Below are 21,774 nucleotides of genomic sequence, written 5' to 3'. Positions count from 1 at the left end.
TGAGTGGTTGAAGGAAAAAAATATTCATAAAAAAACTTCATTACGCCTTTAAAGGCATTTACAAAATTAGGAAGAAAAACACAAAGTGTATAAGGGTTAATATAACAATAAAATTGCACTACATCATTACCTGATCAATACTATGATGAACTGTGAAGCTATTCCGGGCCCCTTTCAACTGCAGAGCTTAGCTTGCTAAGCTAAGTGTAATCCAATATACCAATATTCCAAATTATGAAAACATTTGGGTTACATCGTTACCCAAGTAGTCGTTTGATGAAATTGTTTGGCTATTTTAAGCCTCCTTTCCCCAGAACGAGATAGCTAGCAAGTGCTAGCAAGCTAGCAAGTGTTCTAAGCTATCTCGGTAGCAAAGTTCTGCAAATCTTTCCATAAAACAAACTAGCTAGCAAGCTAGTTAGGCGTGTTCCAAGCTGGTTAGCAAAGCGCTTTCCAAACGATTTAAAAATGTGCGTTATATCATTTTCCGACCGTTACGATGAAACGGTTTGGCTATTTTGGGCCCCTTTCCTACGTAAATACGGAACATACCCTCGGTAGCATACGAAAGCGTAGCGCTTGGCGAAAACGTCAAAAGGCAAAGCCTCATTTTGCAGCTGCATCACAAAGCTGTTTATTTGGATTCGACCGCCGGGAGAAGCAAGCCGGCGAATGGTTCCCCAGCGCTTTAATGTCGGACGGCGCGTCCCGCTTGACGCAGTCGGCCCCTCTGTTATGAGCGGAGCGTAAACAAAGCATTAAGTCATCGTAAATCACGGCCCGATGGACGAGGCCGGCGGGGACGGCGGCTCCTTGGCTTTTTCGGTCCCAATGTGTAAGACCATTATTAAAATTGCAGCCCAATTAAGATAATGCTAAATGACTTTCCCCGTCTCCCACTTTGATGTGCGGGGGGATTTTTCGGCGCTCTCCGGCGGACGGAGCGAGGGAGGGCGGGAAGACGATTGCTCTGAGCTCAGAGCTTTGATGTGGGGAGAGTTGCGTGTAGTTTGATTGGAAACGTGCCTGATTGCTTCTGTGAGCTTCATTTTCGACGAAAGCCTCATTTCCAAAAGTGAACGCTACATCTCATTTGCCGCGCGCCGCAGACGACGTGAACTTTTGGCGGGACGACCGGAGGTTGTGCGTGCCGAGTTGCACTCTCGGTGAACTCCTCCCGGCGGCCGCGGGCCCCTCGACGTTGAAACGTTGTTTCTTTTTTATTTGTCTTCTGGTTCATCTTGTTTCCGTGTCTAATCGGTGTTTCCAACTGCGGACGGAGACTTCTACAGACTTCTTTTTATAGATCCACCTGAAGGCCTGTTTTCTCCTATTTAGGGTTCTTTGGGTTCAGTTGGGGTTACAGTTGGGGTTTGAATTCGAGGTTGGGTCGTGCTTGGTTGGTTAAAAGCGATGTAACCCAAATATCCACCTGAAACTCCATTTTAAAAACGTTTGTGTCACAGCAAGACACAAACGTTGCAATTAGTTTTGAGTTGTTGACGAAAACGTCCATTTTGGGATTTCTACAAAGACAACATCGTTAAGGTCTTGACTTTCATTTCCAAGCTACCAAAAGGTTCGGATTATAATTGAAGCGTATGAGAATAAGGGATTGGCTGAAAGATGAATGTGCAAAAATTTTAAACGTATTTTTCTCAAAACTAGGGATTTCAAATGGCAAGAAAATGGTCTAACTTTGTCCAATTTTTAGCTACATCCATCTATTATATATCATTTTAAGCAGAATTAAGTGTAGATTTAGAAAATATTATTATCTAAAATTTTATTTTTGGAGACTGGGCCTGACTTTGTGAAAACGCATCATTTATACACACACACACATATATATATATAAAATTTGCTCATGATGTAGAAAATGCAGCGTTAAGTCTTGCAACAAATAATCAAAATTTATATACAATTTTAATTTTAAATATTACCAGCTTCCTCACAGTAAATATGATGTGATTTCCCTCCATGATGAACTTTTTTGCCTATTTTCTGACATGTTCCGGCCCGAACCAGGAAGTGAATCATCTCGTGGGAACACTGAATTACATGCGCAGACGAGAGAAAAAATAGAAGGGCATGCATGTTTGGCAGCGCAGCGACATATTTACACGAGTGAAGCTTTTCTTCAAAAGGTCAATCTCATAAAAAAAATTTAAAAATTCCTCTTTGAAAGTGGGATTTTTCTCTTTAACCAATGTCGCCGCTCAGCCGTTCTCTGTCTATTGTTCGTCGTCGCTCCCTTTGTCTCACGGTTCGCGTCTTTGCCCGACTGGTTTCTGTAAACACAATGGCAAAGAAACATCAGAGGCCCCGAGCGCTGGGATGTTTACATGAGCCGAGAGCCTGGAGATGGAACAGAGATAGCGGAGGCGATCCGCGCTGAGGATAATAAAAAAAAAAAAAAAAAAAAAAAAACCTCCATCTGGCGACATCACACCTGCACACCTCATGAGAAGTCAAGTTCATCTTGTACTTGCTTAAAACTAGAATTAAAAACTACATTGCGTTGGCAAGCTTCTAAATGTCATGTTCATTATATTGTATTAAATGTAGTGTATTTGCTAATACTTTCAAAAGTACTTGTATGTTAAATACTAAATACATAGCATTTTTTCCATACAGCCATTATTATGTTGTTTTAGAATTTAGCCTACATTATAACAACCTTTTGAGTATTGCGTAAAAAAAACTTTGTTTATTCATAGGTTTTATGGTTTATATATATATATATATATATATATATATATATATATATATATATATATATATATATATATATATATATATATACACTTACACACAGTATACTGTATACGTGTTCAAAAATAATGTAATAAAAACAATGTTCATTTGTCATTTTTTATATTCCATTATTAAACTCATGTAATTTTTGCCATGGAGTATTGAGTTTCCTATACGTTATTAAAAAAAATAAATAAATCTTGTAGCAATTGGCCCTCATTATATCCATGTGTTCAAAAATTAAGTAAACAGCATTTATTGTAATATTTATGGTTGAATTAATAAACCCATGAAGCATTTTTTACCCATAATACAATTAAATGCACAAAATGACAAAATGTATGAAAATTCGGTAAGCATTTTTTTTATAATAACTAATCCCCATGGCATTGTGGGTATAAGTGCTATCATTTAGCCTAAAAGTATCTTATTTGCAAGAACATTTTAAGCAAGTATGCTGGAATGAGTTTGCCACTCAAAATGTTGACTCTACAATAGTTGCTTCCATACAGAACAATTGCACACAAGGATGGCTCAAATTAATAATAAATTTTTAAAAAATCATAATATCAGTGCAGATAGGCTCATTGCTTCCAAAAAAAAAACGCACCCCACTTAAGTTAGACAACAATGTTTTTGTCAATTCTATGTTCTTTTGTGTTCCTCTTCTAATGTTTGTTATTTTACAAATGCTCATCACAATGCAATCAAGCATTTGCACAGAGAGAAAAAAAACAAAATATGGAAGAAAAAAAAAATGTGTTAACAGATCGGAGAGTAAACAATGGGCTACTGAAAGAGGCCGTCGGGAGGAAGGCTTTTCATCTGCGGGGGTCAAAGGTAACATTGTCCACTGACACGAGCTGCCAAGCGATATTGGAGATTGACTCCAAAAAAAAAAAATGCTTTGCATGCGCTAATCACACTTTAAGTCAGTGATCACACAATTGTATTATCAGGGGTGCGCATAGTTCAGAAGCATGTTGTTGCGATTAAAATGCTAAGCGTCACCATCGATCTGCTATCAGACAGATGAAGAACAGCTGAGTTAGATCAGCACACGCTATGATGTCTCCTCCGATTTCCTGATTAAAACCATATCGGGTCAATACACATACAGTAAGTTATCAGATGGGAATGCGGGATGGAAAGTCCAATATTGACAAAACATGAATGTTTTCACACTACTACAATTTCGCCGGGAAGATAACGCTGTAGTGGGACTTTCCCACCATTCACCTTGAATGCAGTTAAGAGAACAGTAAGAGGGTAATAAGATTCATTAAAATGACTGATAAAATGTGCGTAAAACTGACAAAACACAGTACGCCGTGTTATTTGAATATTTTAAGAGGAAATGAGGAATTTTAGCACGTTTTAATTACATGCAACTGAAAATGTACTTTTTCTGTTTCGTTAAATTTGTTTGCAATAGCAATAATAATAATCTGACTGTTAAAATTAGGTGTGCGCATCAACAAAAGGTGATTTGATATCATTTTTTATATGCGGAGTGCAAAACGATTCAAGACCAGTTCGATTTGATATCGATTTGTATGTACGCCTCACAGATAAGGGATGCGAGTTCAAATCCACCTTGCTCTAACCTTCCTGTGGGGGGTTTTCATGTTCTCCCCATGCCCACATGGGTTCGCTCCGGGCACTCCCGACTTCCTTGCACACTCGTGCATGGCAGGTGTATTGGATATCATAAATTCTCCCACCAATGAAAGATTATTCAATACCTATCTTAAGACTTTCAGTGCCATGGACGAGAATTCTCGTCTTTTAAAATAGCAATAACAATAATAAACAATAAACTTCTGGTCAAATGCATGTTTTTATGAAGAGTAGCTGACACCCTTGACCAATGCTTCCCTAATATAAAAGCCAATTGAGCACTGTAGTGACAACTGAGACCACCGGATGGCAGTGTTTCCTCACATACAACATAACTATTACCGACATGCAATTCAAAGTAAGGAATGGAAGTCAATCTTTCACATGATACCACCCGTATTTACATACGCATAGCACACAATATTCCCTCGGCATTAATACATAAGTGAAAATGCTAAATATACTGGAATTCTTGGGGTTTTCTTTACCGATAACACTTGGTTCATGTATTTCAAAGTGAAACAGTATGGTTCATTTTCATCTGAAGAACTAAAAGAAAAGAAAAAATGACCAGCTCAAAACAGTTGTTGCACTTATTCATAAAATACAGTACAATGTGATGCAATATCATCAGGGAGATTATAGTACTAAACAGTTGATTAGATACAATACAAATACAGTTCTGTAAATACAATGCAATATGATACATGATACTATACAGTGTATAAAATATTATGCAAATTGACATAGTACAAATGAATATGATACAAACAGATACAAAAAGATTTAAAGACACTGTATATCCTCTGGAGATCCTGCCTATTCATTTGCGTCCACTGTAGTGGACATTCGTTTTTGGTTTATATTTGCTTGTTTTACACAACCCAACCAAATTTTGAGGTTTTCTTAAATAGACATAAAAAGACAATAAACATTAATATACGTTAAAATGCCAAATATCGGCGGCAACCATCAGAAAATCGTCTATTACTTATACAAACAAACTCCTATGGTAAAACACAGATATAACATACATTATAACATGACACATACAGTAAATACCCTAAGACAAAAGAAAAAAAAAAACGACACAATCTAAGCTATGACGCTACGTTACAAACGGCTAGCTTATCTGTTTTGAATACATCGTTTAGTATGACGGTTTGTGCGGGCTGTCATGTGACTTTCCGAATTCAAGTGAAGAGCCGCCGGAGTGGGAAATAATTGAGCAGTTAGTCTGTTGTAGACATCACACACACTTGAAGAGGCTGGAAAAAAAATAGAAGATTTCGTAATTGGCCTAGCGGTGAAGTAGGCCGCTACTGCCAGTAACTTATTGGCACTGACGCTTGTCAAGGCATTTCGATGACTTTTCCTGTGTTCACGCACACACACACACACACACACACACACACACACTCAAATACAGTATGCCCCTCAGGTTTTCATCCCTGCATTGTCTTGTTTCTATTTGGAGCCAAAGCAACATTCTGCGGTGTCGTCCAATCCATCACTGTCCGACTTGTGTGCTCGCCGTGACACTTGGCTCTCCTCCCTGAAGGGACAGTCTGATCGCAGAGGTCGTTCGGGTCATTTCCAGGCACCTTTGCCACCTCTTTCCTTAGCCGCCAACGCCTCGCCAAGCGTGACTAAAAGTTCCATCTTTCCGGTAGTAAAAGTCGACATTATTCTGAAGTTAGGTTAGGGCTGCGACCACTGTGTAGTTTTATAAATGAATAGACTACTAATATATATATATATATATATATATATATATATATATATATATATATATATATATATATATATATATATATATATATATATATATGTCTTTATAAAGGTCTCAGGCTTGCTGGTGCCTATCCCAGCTGACTTGGGGGCGGGGACACTGGTTGCAGAGCACACGAGACAAATAACCATTCACGCACCCAATCACGCCTAAGGACAATTTCATATGACCAATGCACCTGCCATGCAGATTTTTCGAGTGTGGGAGGGAGAGAACCCAGGCAGGCTTGGGGAGAACATGCAAACTCCACACAGGAAGGACAGAGCAAATGGATTTGAAGTCGGGTCCCTGAACTTTGAGGCGGACATGCTAACCACTGCGCCGCCGAGCCACACAGACAGAAACAATCCCAAATGAAAAATATTTTATCCAGTCATTTTGAAAAAAAATCTGTTTCACAATACACTTATCATAAATAGTGTAAATAATCAATAGAAAAATATTCGAGTGTGACGGCCCTAAACTAATACATTTTCCACATTCCTCTAGGGAAATATTAGATTCTTTACAAATATCTTTCAGAATGTTTAGTTGGGACAAATTCGCTAACCGAAAAAGCACATTTGAGTCAGCGTGCTTTGTTAAAAAGTGATCAGTAGAAACAGTAACTATCAGTGTCAGTATCAACGTGTGTCGGGTCATTTATGCCTATCACGCCAGCCTATAAGGAGCACTGCTATCCAGTAGCTAGCTATAATGGAGCCCGTGCCACTGGTAAACACTGGCAACAGACGGCAACTCTTTTATCCATATCCTGACTTGACAATAAAACCTGATTTCAAAATAAAACTGTGTAGTTTGTATTTGGAATCGGGAGCAACTGTTACAGAACAACGACTACTCAAGCTGTGACTCTGAGGAGAAAAAATAAAAGAAAACTTCAAAATAAAAGTCTACCGAGGCATTTCCTGTCCATATATTTGTTAAAATGCTTTATTTTGAAGTTGGTCTTCTCACCATGTTTGCAGCATTTTTAACTGTCATGCAGAGCAATAACAATAGTATTTTGGCTTAACTAGGGCAAGAAAAATATTATGAACATTTTTTTGAAGCCAGGTACTCTTATCACTCAAGGCACCAATTTCAGCACCAATATAGGTGCATTTTTCAATAAATTAATATGAAAGAAATATTATAAAAGATTATAAACTATTATATTTTATCATTCATAATTGTTATAATATTATCAAATCATATTTTGCGTTGGTTACAAGTCAAAACGCTCAAAAAAACACATTTAATAAACACGTGATAATATATTTTATCCCGTTTTTTATATTAAAATCGATTTAGATTTTTGGAATTAGAATTGCTTGAAAGTTTTCAAAATGATGCAAAAATAAATAATTACATTTTCACTTTGTGAAGTGAATCCATTCTCTATATTAGTTACACTTTTGATTAGACGGAAGCAAATTATATTTTGAGCTGCACCATTTGAATCGATGTCCTGTTCTCACTTCCCAACGCTTAAATGCAAAAGAATTATCAATCATTGTTTATTATTGTAGATTTTTTTTGCACATTGTGGAGGAAAACAATAAGCATGCGAGAAAACGAGGCCCGTTTTCTTTCTTTTTGGAAAAAAATGGCACCGCTTGATCTTTTTCACTGAAGATTTCACATGAATGTTTTCGAATATTTCCGTCAATGTTTTCCCAGCCTTAAAACATGAGGAGATCCACCCCCCTCCCCGAAAGACACAGACAACTGCAGCTGGGTCTCAAATGGCCAGCGGGGCTTTGAAAGTGGCCCTCTCATGTCACGCAGGCGCTTCAAGTTTGCTCCCAGCCAATCAGAACGCGCATGCGTGGCCACCGCATGTCAGCTGTTGATGGTGACATACACAAATGTGATCGTAATAAACATGACTCATATTTTTTAAGAGGGTCAGTAAAACAGTCATTTGAGTTGGGGTATAAATAAAAACTCAGAATTATTGATATTTGGGGCCATAATGTGAAAGAAGGCGAGCTGTTTGCTTCAAAACAATTCGCTGAGTTGCTTTGAGCTTAGATTTTAATATTAACATGCGGGACGGTCGATTTTCATATGAACAAACTTTAAAGTGTTTTGTTGGATTGGCCGACTTTAATTTTGTTGTCTTGAAGTTTTGTTATTGCCACCGTGTGATAGTCTGTTTTGTTATTGTACTTCCTATCATTTTCATCATCGAATCAAGCTAAATATAATCATCTGGTTATTTTTGCAATAATGTGATAACATTTCTTGCATTTGTGCAATTAAAAAAATTAATTGGGGGGCAAAAAAAATGTCATTTCAATTTACAAAAACTTTCAGCTGTATCGTATACACGTTTATGGCAATGTAAACATAATGCTATACGTTATTTTTATTTTAATCTCTAAAGGCATAGTTCACTTATTTAGCCATTTTGCCGGTGTAAAACTTTATTATTTTTTTCTATTACTTGTAAAAAAAAATTATGACAATTAATAGAAACATTTTTTGAGAATTTAGGTCCACTGTAATAGCTGTAGCGTACAATAATTAACAATGAGATGATTCTTCAATATAAAAAAGTGCCATGTTTTTTATTTAAATATTCATGTTTATGAAATACACACCTGCGAGTAGATACGTGATCTGTTTGTCTATTTTGCTACACTGTGTGTGTTAAACTATGAGTTTTTTTAGGTTTGATATTAGCATAAAGATATAGGCTAATTTCTTTTAGCACCTGTATAATGTTTTGAATCAAATGTTAGCATTAAGCTATCAGACTGTTAGATGAAATTATGTGGATTGGTTCGACACTGTGGTTTTAAATATAATTTTGTTTTGTTTGGCATGTCCGTTTTACAGTAAACCAGAGAAGATATTACAGTAAAAAGTTGATATTTTGTGTATTTAAATACCTTTCAAATCACGTTTTGCCACTACAAATTCCATTTACTGACGGCCCAGTTAACGACCAATCACAGCTCAGGATGGGAATGTCACATGACCAAGAGATTGGCGACATGATTGGTCGTTTTTACCCGATCGTTTTATCTTTTTAAAAGTATTGAGGCAAAAAAAATAAATAAATAAAATTATTATATTTCTAACTTTTTTGCTGCTGAAAATGGATACACAAGTCTTTTGGTTGGACTTTTGAATTCACCCAACTTTTACCCAGCGTTGCACCTGCGTCACATTTCATTGATTACGCGCCTCATAGTGACGCAAGTACTTCATACGCTCATAAAGCGCATTGCAGAACCGAAGCGAATCATCTGTGAGGTCTGGTACGTGGCCGCGGTGCGTTCAGGGACAAGTGTGTATTGCAGCTCGTATAAGCTTCCGCTGGCCGCGCGCGCACACAACTGGCGTCTACGGCCTCTTCGGAATTGGAAGCAGATGGATCGGCTGCCGCACGAGCTGACCCGCATGCTCAAACATTTTCCACAGGGCCGTCCGGGTCATGCAGGTGCATCGAAAAGCACCCCCCGCTCCCCCTTCCCCCCTCTCCTCAAAGCGATTGCAAAAAAAAAAAAGCGAGGAAGACTTCAGCGACGTCCCTTCAACCGTGCGTCAGTTTTCAAAGTCCGCCGGAGTTGGGATGACCGCGTGTAAAGTTTGAGCTCCTCGCTTGTGGTCGTGCATCAGCTGACGATAAATCATAATAGACAGCGGGGGGGCTAATGTGGATTCAGCCATATTTCTGGCAGGCGCGATTTTACTTACTGGCGGGTTTGTTTCTTTTTTTTTTTTTTTTTTGCAAGTTTTAATCATGGGAAAATTGGTACACAGCTTCTTTTTTTATATAACTGAAATGCTGAAATAATTACACATTGCTCGTATACAAAGACATCTGCGTCAACAAGGACATCAGGAGAATTTTTTTTTCATTTGATTAGAATTGTTTTCGATTGTTATGCAATAGTTCCTAATCCCTTGAATTTGTAAACTCTTTTTTTCATATTTTTCAAACGTTTCATACCATGAACACATTAGGCAATGTATCTATTTTGTTCTTATTGTGCAAAATTGCTAATTCACTGTGTCATAATTTACGTATTCCTATGAATCATTTTATTTAATAATTTCCAACATCTTACATCACAATACATACCTTTTTGCATTTTAAGTTTTTAATGTTTGTTTTCATCCTCTTAAAGTCCATATAGCGAATTGATTTAATGTATTGACCTTAAATGCCTTGTGCAACACAACGCCTTGGATTTATTTCTAACATACATGCATATATATACGACTCAAAAATGTATACAAATCCAGAAAAAATGACTGTGCAACTACTTGACAAAATAAAATAAAATATATCCATAATATATGCTATTTTTGGTCTTTTTGATGCACTGAGAGTGAGTTGTGCCTTTTCAGGAATGTATAGCGGGACATTCCAGTCAATAGGGGGGGAGGTATAAGGTTAAAAAAAAAAAAAAGGCTGTGACCCCCCCCCCCCCCCCCCCTTTTAAAAAAATAGGCTGGGGATCTCTTTGAAATCTGTACAGCCATGGAGACCTTCAAATGTGGTTCTATTTAAAAAAAAATAATAATAAAAAACAAAGGGCATTGTCAATGCATTTTCCTTTTGGGTGCAAAATTTAGGGGGCCTGGGTGCATCGTCGGGGCCTCTTTGACCCCCGCGTAGTCTCATGCATGAAAAACGATAACAGCGCGCTGATTGGATTTTTATTCCTTCCTGACCTGGAAGTGTTCGCTGAGCGCGCCATCAATCTTTGGACTAACACGACACTTTTTTTTTTAGACGTGCAAAGCAGGCATGACTTTGTGGGAGGGGGGCTTGATTACAATTGTTCATTTGGCACCTTTTTATGTTTTGTTTTGGGTTATCTTTTCCTGTCATTAAGGATTCCAGTATGGCCTGCGCGCACACACACACACACACGCACACACACACACATATACACGACAGGTTTGTTGTGACGTGTACGCAACGACAAGTTTCGTTACTACGTCTTTCGGCTCAAGTTTGCATAAAAGCAATATTGCGCATTTTAAATATTGGCTAAATTATGCAAACATTACAAGAAAAACTGCATTATCATCATATACACCTTTTGTATTAAAACAAAAATATATTCTTTAAAATATAATCGGTTCTCATCATTAGTCTATTATCATTATTACAATTATTATTACTATGATTATTATTTCAATAATATAATTATATGAACGCATCAATTGGTCAAATCGATGTTGATGCGCATTTTACGCATTTGGCAAGCAACTATTAAACCCTTCTTATAAGCCGGTATATTCAATTATATTTTAATTTTATAATGTCGATATTATCAAATAGGTTATCAATGTGAGACATTTGTTTGGTGAATTATCATATTGATAGAAGTTAAAATCACTAATAAAATTGAATAATTGACACATTTACTGTACTTCCTTGGTTTTTGCAGATTTTTTTCATAACACTTCGATATTTGCAAGCAACTAATAAAATTATTTTATTGCTTTTTTACGACTTTTTAAGCGATGGATGTTTTGCGCTTGCTGCCAGTCTTGCGGAATTCAACAATACATATTTGAATTACACGTTATTAGTTCTATTAGCACATATATTTTAGCCATCATTTATAAATTATCGATAGTATGCTCATTTCAAATTTGAGAAATTTCCCTCGAGAGTGGTGTAATTTTAGAATATAAAGATGTACTTTTTTGCATATAAACACTCGTATATTTTCGTTTTGTATTCTTAAAATAAGCTCGTTATTACACAAGATAGAGTGTCGTTATAGAATATGAAGTTTCGTTTTGTGTTCCTAAAAGAAGCTCATATGCAATATTGGGAGGCTGACGTCATAAATTTCTTCCACTACCCTGCAAGAAACCAGTCTTTTAAAAACGTCTTAAGCTCACATTATATGACCATTTATTAAACAAACAAGCAAAAATCCTTCCAAAAAAATAAAATAAAAATACTTATCAACATGTGAAGAATCTTTCAAATAGTATACTACTGTACTGCGATATACACGTTCCTTCAGTCACTTTTATAATGGAACACTTTTTTTGTTGCTTGTGTGTGTGTGCGTGCGTGTGTGTGTAAGTGTGTGTGTGTGTTTGGTCCATAATATCCTGGCTACAGTTTGGAAATAAATTACTATATGCAAAAAAATATGCAAAAAAAAAGACATTTTAACATATAAAGCAAAAAAAAAAAAGTAAAAGAGACTTACGTGTTATTTGTTGTAACACTGTTTAGAATGATCAAGTCTTTTTTTTGTTTGTTTGTTTGTGTTCTGTCTCATATTAGTCCATTTTAGCGAGGCTCGAACGGGACAGTATACTGGGATTCGGGTTTTTTTTTGGGGGGGGGTGGGGGGGATCAGAACTTGCTGCAGTCATAGACAAAAGCTCCCGAAGTGCGATAGATGGACTGGCTGGTCGGGAAGGACATCTGGCAGCTGTTATTCCCGTTCACCGGCGAGTTATTCAAGCCAATCCTCTGCGACTCGAACATCTCCCGCACCGAGTGGAAGTTCTGCTGCTGCGCGGCGGCCGCCGCCGCCGCCGCCGCGGCCCCCGGGTAGGCCGCGCCCAGGTGGCCCAGGTCCCCGGCCTGGTTGAGGTACCACGAGGTCAGCCGGCCCTGGTGGGCGTGCGGATGGGCCTCCTGGCCCGCGTTGAGGCCGCCGTGGCCCTGCAGGGACGACGAGGCGGTGGTGGTGAGCGAGTAGTCCGGAAGCGTCTCGTCCTGCACGCCGGCGCCGCCGGGGGCGCCCTGCAGGTGGCCGGCCCGCTCCCCGGCGTACAGGCTCATGGCCTGCATGTTGCAATGGTAGGTGGCGGCGTTGGAGGTAGTGGAGATGGAGTTCTGGTTGCACGGCGAGCTGTACGCCGAGGTCTGGCTCGGGGAGTAGCTGAGCGACAACGACGGGGCGATACCCGCTGTCCTTGAGGGGGGCAGCTCGGCGGCCCCTTGCGGGGACCCCCGGAGGGAGGTCATGATATTGTCCACGCTGAAGCCCTGGCCGTGGTGCTGCTGCTGCTGCTGGTGGTGCTGCTGCTGCTGGTGGTGGTGCTCCTGGGCCTCCATGCCCACCAGGGAGCGGTTGGACGGGATGCTGCTGTGCGGGCTCCCGCTGGACATGCTGCTGCTGTCCGGGCTCTCGATTTTGGGCACGGCGCTCAAGGACGGCGAGTTGGCCTGCGGGGGCGTCACCGTGCCGTTCTCCGTTTTAATATCCTGGATCCGGACGGGCTGCGTGCCGGTCTGCTCCTGGTCCCGAGACTGCTGCTGCGGTTGCTGCGACTGCTGCTGCTGCTGCCGAGGCGGCGCGTCCTTCTGCAGCCGGTCCTCCTTCTCCTTGAGCACGTCCTTCTTCTTGAAGCGCCGTCGCCTGCGGAGGAAGCTGCCGTTCTCGAACATGTTGTACGAGTCCGGGTCCAGGGTCCAGTAGCTGCCCTTGCCCGGTTTCTTGTCGTCGCGCGGCACTTTGACGAAGCACTCGTTGAGGGACAAGTTGTGGCGGATGCTGTTCTGCCAGCCTTGCTTGTTGTCCCGGTAGAAAGGGAAGCGCTCCATGATGAACTGATAAATCCCGTTCAGGGTCACCTTCTTGTCGGGCGAGTTCTGGATGGCCATGGTGATGAGCGCGATGTAGCTGTACGGAGGCTTGACCATATCCTTGGGCTGAGGCTGGGGGGTGTAAGGTCCGTAGGCGCGGGCCATGCCGGCCGGGTACTGCTCGTGCGCGGCGTGGGTGTACATGTTCATGGGCGCCGGCATGCCCGTGTAGCCCCCGCCGGCCGCGGCTCGGTAGTAGCCCGGGTCGCCGCTGATGTACGGCACGACGCCCAGGGAGTTCGGGCTGGAGACGGAGTAGCGCGCTTGCATGGCTTCGGCTCCTCCGGGGGGGAAAAAAAGTCGGGAAACTTATCGCGGCTCCCTTTTTAGTAATAAAAAAAAATGGAAGAAGGGGGGGAAAAAAAGAAGCTTTGCGTGGTTTCAAGCCGTCCCCATGTCAGAGCGTTTGGAAAAGTTCTGGACTTTGGACATCCGTCAGTACGCAGGACTTTTGCGCAGTTAAATTCTTTCCTCCTTTTTGCTGCTAGGCAGGCTCCGCCCCGCTCAGGGCCAGCCGCGTCCAATAGGAAGTGTGGCTGGGGGAGGGGGAGGGGGGGGGGGGGGGGGGCGGCCCACGTCGAGTCACAACAACCAGGGAAAAGCGAGTTATCCCCCAATATCAACCAAATGTGTCGTACTGCACCACAATTCTTTTTTTTTTAATCCTAATTATCGCTCATCTACAATCACCTTTCTCACAACGTATACATCTTTTTTTTTTTTTTTGCAATACGAGAGCTTTGATCAAAGTCTAGACGGAGCTCATTAAATGAGGGAATCAAAACGCAAATATGCGTCAGTAGGTGTGAAGATTTGTTCAGAGATGGGCGTTGGGAGCCAAATGGGGCCTTTTGTTCTCAATGATCAATTGGCGGCTCCTCGTTTTAAAGACACACTTGCGTAACACACACACACACACAACGGCTTTATTTATTCACACACACACACACACTATATATATATATATATATATATATATATATATATATATATATATATATATATATATATATATATATATATATATATATATATATATATTAGTATATTTTATCTTTGTATATCATGTATTATTATCATATTATAGCTATCATACGCATGCAGTATTATACAGTTACAGACCGATCCCATCAAAAGGGGCTTCGATGCACAGCGTGAAATTGTTCATCCAACAGTGAGGCAAAAGTTCCACGTTCCACGATAAGAGTGCGTAAGCCTTTGCACATCGTCTTAATTAAAATGTCCGTGCGGTGCTCGGACGGTTTCTCCTTACATGGACCCGGGGATGAACTTTTTCCAGCGCCTCGGGGCTGTTTGCCTACGCAACCCTGCACGAACGATGGGCCTTCGACTTAATACCGCGGACTGCCCACCCAGGCCCCCTTAACAAACTCCTGAACAATTGAGGCTATTCAGTCAGGTTACATTTTGTTTTGTTTGTAATGAACGAAAGATGAGAAGGATATTAACTAAAACATGCGGCGTTTGTGTAAATGTTCAAATGGACATTTACATTTGAGAGAAACCCATTGTTCATATTCGTTTCATGAATGTTAAACTACGATATGTAAATATTTATTCGTGTAAAATGAATTAAATGTGGACATGAATTGGGATGGTAAACTCAGAGTGTGAGGAATTCAATCTTTAAGTCACTGTATTAAAACAAAAAAAAAAGAGGCAAAGTGGAGGTCAAGTCATGAATTGGAATGCGGCGTCCTCTAGTGGACAGAAAGGGTATGGCAGCAGCACAAAAACTGCAAAGGTGAGGAATTCGTTTTGGACAGTGGCGGACGGTTCCCTGATTGGCTGGAAGAAAATTGGGGGGGGGGGGGGGGGGGGGGGGGTCATTCATGACATGTCAGGTGGGTTTTTTATATGGGGGGGTCAAGGGTGGCTGACACGTCGTATATGCATGTATGAACATTGTGTACTGCATTTTCATATTGATCAATAAGATAATATGAGTTCTTTATTAGGATATATTCGATGTCAAATAAAAAAATAGAACTGCTATTTTAAATAAATTCTCATCGGATATCTAAAGTGTGTATGAATGTGATGAAAAACATGTTGGCATAGCTTGATAGGATGTGAAGACATTTTTAAAAAGATTTTTAACAACTTTAATAATAAAACACAAACTGAGATTGATACGTGTGTGAAATATGAATATAAATCCAAGAATATAATCTGAGAGGAAAAGCGTTACAATGTGGTTATATTTACACATACACAGCGATGGCTGGTATATTTACGCACACATGATACACTGCTCCCATCTAGTGGTCAACTTGAGAATTACTACAACAAGTTAGCGTCATAAGAAGGGACTCAACGAATAGAGAATTCTTACCATTAGGTTCTTGTTTCACACGTGACTGCTCATTCTTTCAGTATGCGTCACATCATCCGATGAACTCGCAAAACGAGCATGAGAAAGCTCAGATGTCCGCCAGTCCTCAAAAGCCTCCTGGAAGAAGCACATGCAATTTACTTGTGATAAAAGCATCACAATGGGGGGAAAAGTAGCCCCAGTATTGTTTATAAATGAGCTGCGAGTGGACAATTGCAGCTCATCCTAAACCTAAAGAATAAAAATCTGATAGATTTAAAAGTGCATACCCTAATAAATACAAATCTTACATTGATTTTATTTTTTGCAGGCCAACAGCTGTTGTTATTTTGATATTAATGTACTTGCAACGCATGGTACATGCAACACAAATGCTTCAAAAATACGCACGGTGGATATAAAAAAAAAAAAGTCTACACACCCCTATTGAAATGCCATTTTTGTTGTATTAAAATGAGACAACAGAAAAAATAGAAAACGTTCACCCCATAATAAAGTCATCACTAAACCTGTGCAGCTTGATTGAAAGCAAAATGTGGTAAAATTTACAAGTGAGGGGGAAAAAACTCTAAAATACTATGTGTTGCTTTCTTCGGAACTAATCAGATTGAAACATGTTGTGTGGGATCCAGCACACACCTGCCACTCTTTTTTTTTATGATTATTTTCATTTTTTAAGGATGGAAAATTCCCCTTCAATCCCATCTGAATGGATCCTGGGCTATGCATGACACCCTGTGGTGGATACTGACCTGTTCCAACCTCAACAAAACCTTGCCAAAGATCACGACGGAGAAAAGAATATTTAAAAATGTCTCATTTATCAGTTTAAGTGTAGTCAACTTCTCAATTAGAACATTACAAATGAACATTACAGGCACGTCTCAATATGCGAGGTGGATAATTAGTTTCTAGTACGAATTTTACACTCTAAAAATAAAAGAATTCTCACTCCCAAAAAAAAAGACAAACGCAACTTTCTGGGCAGTTTAACGAAAAAGGACCACAAAAATTGGTTTTGTGAACAAGACAGCCTCGAAATTTAAGTTGTTTTGGAGGGGACAAGCCAGAGAGTTGGATCAAATCGACAAAAAATGCCTTATATTTTTTATCCAAAGATGGTTTATGTACTGTACTTTGTAACCAATTCAAGTCTGACAATATGGAAAAGGACGTGATTAATGATTGCTTGCATAAAAGTAACACTAGAGGGCAGCAGAGTAACAGAAACTACAGTGACCAAGGCTTGCGGTTGCTTCTCAAATTTTGATTTTAATTTAACGCTATTAAAGCCCGAATTTGAAAAGGCAGACTAGCGTGAAGAAATAATTCCATGATAAATTCCCCTATGAAAAAAAGACAGCACTTAATAGTTCATGTACATTGTGAATAGCCGAGACTTTCAATTACAAAAATGAATTTACTACAATGATAAATATACAGAAACAGCAATATGAACAATAACAATAAGTAGAAAATGTTCGTTGTACATTTCACACATTGCCCGACAAAAATAATGACAAAGAGTTTCGATAAAATACATTCCTTTAATGATCATTTTCAATAATAAGTGCAAGGAGTAACAAACGTACAAGTGCATCTCAATAAATGAAAATGGGATCAAAATTCATGAGGTCCAATAATTCAATAGATTTGTCTAACATAGGAACAGATTTCATAATTACTATACCCAATCTCTAGAGCAAAACTCATTTTCGATTGTAATATCGACATTTTACGAGACGTAATCGCAAATTTTGTTTTTGCTAAACTTAATCATAAAATTCACCGTTTCAGGTTTTGAATGGAATGACTTTTTTCCCCCATTTTGAAAATACATACGTTGTCGAGAAAATGTAAGAATTCTTATTTACTTGACTGGGGGGTAAAAAAAAGATGGCGTCAGGCTGATAAATGACTACATGACACAAGGCTTGACGTCCTGATAGGCGCTTTGATGATGATGGAGCTGATGATGAGGATGATGATGGTGGTGATGATGATAGTAAGACGCTCCGGTGCCGGAATGGAGAGGGGACATCCCGTTCAGGCTTAGAACCAAATCTTTCCTCTCGCACACTGCTGGCGAGTGACTTGAGTACCGAGACAGTCCAGCTGCAAAGAAAAGCCACAAAAGCATCAAATTGACTGCGAAGAATAAATGATGAAACCATTATTGTGAAAACCGTTTGGCTAATTATAAAACATAACGGTACAATTCAACATAGGCAACCTAGCGGTTTTACTGTAAAGGCCTACATTTTATATATATATATATATATATATATATATATATATATATATATATATATATATATATATATATATATATATATATATATATATATATATATATATATATATATATATATATGATTACTTGACTTATGCAGCGGGAATTTACAAGAAAACAAACGGGTTCGATGCTGTTGGAAATGTTTCGTAATTATTGACAATGTAGCTGCTTATAAAGCTACAATTCCACTTAAACTACTAGACCAAAAATGATCTTTTTAAAATGTATTTATGGTCACTTTGATAAAACTCTGGGTTGTTTTGAATTACAAATTTTGGGAGAGGTTGTTGTCTGACCCCAAAAGAAAAAAGGTCAAATTGAGTTGGATTGGTCCAAATAAGATCGGTCTTTTATTTATTTTTTCAAAACCAGTAGTATTTTGACTCTAGTTTTGAGAGAACAGAGAATAACACCAAAATAACGCCTAACAACACCAAAATTGGTCGTTTTGTTTTGAGCCAAATATTGAGCGACTCATTTTTATTTGGGGTATTGTCAATCAAACTATTTTTCGAGTGCATTCCTTGAACATTAATATTTTCTGCAAAAGTAAATTATTTTTTGCCAACCAATGATATTTTCTTTCAACGCTATCGTCTAAATGAATGAAAATTTAGAATAAGACAATTAAAAAATGTGAAGTGTCTCACGCCAATTAATTTCGGAAAACAGCAACAGTCCATACAAAATTAATAGCATACGAGATTTTTTCAACTAAGGCAAAAAGAAAACGTTGAAACGGGGATGGCATGATTAAACCTCTTTTAAAGCGCAGAAAAAAACGCTATATTTTTCTCTTGTTCAAATTTCGTAGCTACAGTGGGATAAACTATGACTTTAACCAACGCAATGGCTACATTTACGATTATGTGACAACAATTTGTGTTAGTTGCTTCGACTTTTTCCGACGGAGGGGAGGGGACGTCGCTCACAAAATAAAATAGGGGCCCACCTGGAACGTCAGCGGAATCTCGTCCGCTATGATGCAGATAAGTTTGGTCCAAAGAGTAAGACGCCATCCCGTGCGCGTGCAGCCCGGCGTGCGCCCCGGCGCCGTTAGCGGACGCCAGAGTCTGCTGTTTGAAATATTGGGGTACCGCAGACGAACTCCAGTTGCCGTAAGGGCTCTGACAGTCCAGGGAGGACTGCAGCGAGCCGCCACCGGTGTCCGTGCACACGTAGTCCGCGTTGGGGGTCGCGGACATGTAGGACCCCGAGCCGGAGGCGGGGGACACCCCCTCGAACCCCCCGTGAGGCACGGAGTTGAAGTCCAAATTGTAGCCGTTGTGACACACCAAAGGTCCCGACGAGGCCTGGAAGTCGAAGCCGATGCCGTTCATCATCCTGTACATGGGTTTCAAGGTCTGGCATTTTCTACGGAAGCCGCGGGGTCTGCGTCGGAAGGAGCCTTCCTCGAACATGAACTCGCTGCCCGGGTCGATGGTCCAGTAGTGGCCCTTGCCGGGTCTTCCGAGGCCCTTGGGCAGCTTGATGAAGCACTCGTTGAGGGACAGATTGTGGCGGACGGAGTTCTTCCAGCCCTGGTAGGAGCCTCGGAAGAAGGTGAAGCGCGCCTGCAGGAACTGGTAGATCTCGCTGAGGGTGAGCCGCTTGCTGGGCGAGCTTTGGATGGCCATGACGATGAGGGCGATGTAAGAGTAGGGGGGCTTCTCCGGCCGTCTCAAACCCGAGTTTCCGCGCTTGGCTTTGCCCGCTGCATCGTGCGTACTGGGCGCAGGGATGGAGCGCGCGAGACTCGGGTCCAAATGTCCGTGGCCGCTCTTGGTCGCCATGCTTTACAAAAAAAAATGTACGACAAAATATAATGTGAAAAAAAATCACCCACCCTTCATCAAAAACATTGAAAAAATATCTTCTGATGCAGCAGAATCTCTAGCCGAGCCTCCCCGTCCACGCCTCGGTCCATCGCAAAGACCAGCGAAGCCTCTGGACTTTGCTTCAGCAGCCACTCGACCACCTATCGCTTCTCCAAATCTGCCTCTGCCCCTCTAAACCTTCGCAAGCCCTCCAAGAAATCCTCTGGAACTCAGCTCCCTCCCATCTGGACAAGTTCCAGACTAGAAGCCGGACACAGGGCTGTGGAGTGGAAGACACCCCCGCCCCCCACCCCCCACCCACACCGCTTCATTTGCGAGAGCACAATTGGACGCTATTTGGAAAAACGCCGTTTGAAACATTCTGACATATGCGATCTGAGCTTTGTCGAGGAGATGGCCAGCATTTTTTGTTTGTCCCCCCCCCCCCCCCCCAAAAAAAAGTGTAAATCATTTAAAATGTTCCCCATTCAAGTATAAATCAAATCACATTAAGCATTCTAAATGTCATTTTTTCTATTTCTCAGTATTAGAATACAATTCATAGAGCTTGTATTCGAGTCCCCCTTTCTACTTTTTTAGATGAGCATTCAACTAAATGCTTTCAAAATACATTCAAATAAATACATTTCATATAACTTATTCTACCCCTCGTTTTACAAATTAAAAAACAATTGCCACATCGCACATCAATTATGATTAAAATATCAGAATCCGTGTTGACATCGCCCATGTTGCTTTTACATTTTATTTATACATTTGATGAATGAAACAAAAATAAAACAAGTTGCTACATGTATCTTTTGTTTGGAATGATAATATAGAACAAAATATAAATATCAACTGAGAAGCATGTCGCAGTATTTTTTTTCCCTTTTTTGTCATTTGTGGTCTTAGGGGTAATATTAATGAGGAATCACAACTAAAATTTAAAAAAAAATCAAATTGCTATATATACATGCCACTGTATTGAACAAGTGCATCAGATGTTATTAGCTTTAATATTATTTTCCTCTTCTGCATACGTATGTATACAGGAAGTGATTAAGTGCAGCAAATTTTTGGCAGCTTCGATTTATTCCTCAAGTCAGTTCCATAGATTTCCACCACATCTAATGTTGCCTACACTCCTTCTCTTGTGCAAAACATATTTTCAAGATTCAAGACAGTTTTGCTGAGAGTATATTTTAAACTTGAACAACTGATTTGATTTGTTACTCGGTCCTTAAACTTTTGCGTTTATGACTGAAGAGGGTATTAATGTATTCAAATGTTCATTATTACTGTTGCGCGTGTGTGTGTGTGTGTGTGTGTGTGTATATATATATATATATATATATATATATATATATATATATATATATATATATATATATATATATGTATACACACACACACACACACACACAATACACAGAAGTTGGCAAGGGAGGAGGCAGCATTCGATGGGCCATGTGAAGCCTTTCCTGCGCATGCGTCTAAACGGAGCTCCAAACATTCCATACACACATCAGTGGATTTATTGCCATCATCCTTTCTGACACG

The 21,774-nt window shown here is 39.9% G+C and overlaps 2 protein-coding genes across 3 annotated transcripts; both read right to left on the bottom strand.

The window, feature by feature from the left end:
* Window positions 1–5,584: 5,584 nt before the first annotated feature.
* Window positions 5,585–14,197, bottom strand: foxc1a (forkhead box C1a). Of its 2 annotated transcripts, XR_015867460.1 has the most exons (2): window positions 12,352–14,197; window positions 5,585–5,645 (listed from the first exon to the last, which is right to left on the bottom strand). XR_015867460.1 is itself a non-coding variant. In XM_088429620.1 (1 exon), the coding sequence occupies exon 1, from the start codon at window positions 14,010–14,012 to the stop codon at window positions 12,501–12,503; it is 1,512 nt and encodes a 503-aa protein (XP_088285746.1). In that variant the 5' UTR covers window positions 14,013–14,197; the 3' UTR covers window positions 12,022–12,500. The 2 variants fall into 2 exon arrangements, 1 of the variants encoding a protein (XP_088285746.1); XM_088429620.1 differs by lacking the exon at window positions 5,585–5,645 and having other exon boundaries at window positions 12,022–14,197.
* Window positions 14,198–17,504: 3,307 nt separating this feature from the next.
* foxf2a (forkhead box F2a) lies at window positions 17,505–20,454 on the bottom strand. Its single transcript, XM_088429661.1, has 2 exons — window positions 19,347–20,454; window positions 17,505–18,213 (listed from the first exon to the last, which is right to left on the bottom strand). The coding sequence occupies exons 1-2, from the start codon at window positions 20,185–20,187 to the stop codon at window positions 18,017–18,019; spliced, it is 1,038 nt and encodes a 345-aa protein (XP_088285787.1). The 5' UTR covers window positions 20,188–20,454; the 3' UTR covers window positions 17,505–18,016.
* Between the last annotated feature and the right edge of the window lie 1,320 nt (window positions 20,455–21,774).

Source organism: Hippichthys cyanospilos, chromosome 12 (genome assembly GCF_059441005.1).
Source record: "Hippichthys cyanospilos isolate Australia breed blue-spotted pipefish chromosome 12, RoL_Hcya_1.0, whole genome shotgun sequence".
NCBI classification, from domain to species: Eukaryota; Metazoa; Chordata; class Actinopteri; order Syngnathiformes; family Syngnathidae; genus Hippichthys; species Hippichthys cyanospilos.
This window is presented reverse-complemented; position numbering and strand designations above follow the sequence as displayed.

What these genes read in the sequence shown, in the direction of transcription:
- foxc1a (XM_088429620.1), bottom strand. Translation starts at nt 14,012, where the DNA reads ATGCAAGCGCGCTACTCCGTCTCCAGCCCGAACTCCCTGGGCGTCGTG.
- foxf2a (XM_088429661.1), bottom strand. Translation starts at nt 20,187, where the DNA reads ATGGCGACCAAGAGCGGCCACGGACATTTGGACCCGAGTCTCGCGCGC. An exon ending in AGATTCCGCTGACGTTCCAG is followed by an intron (nt 18,214 to 19,346) that starts GTGGGCCCCTAT and finishes TTTTCTTTGCAG; the next exon opens with CTGGACTGTCTCGGTACTCA.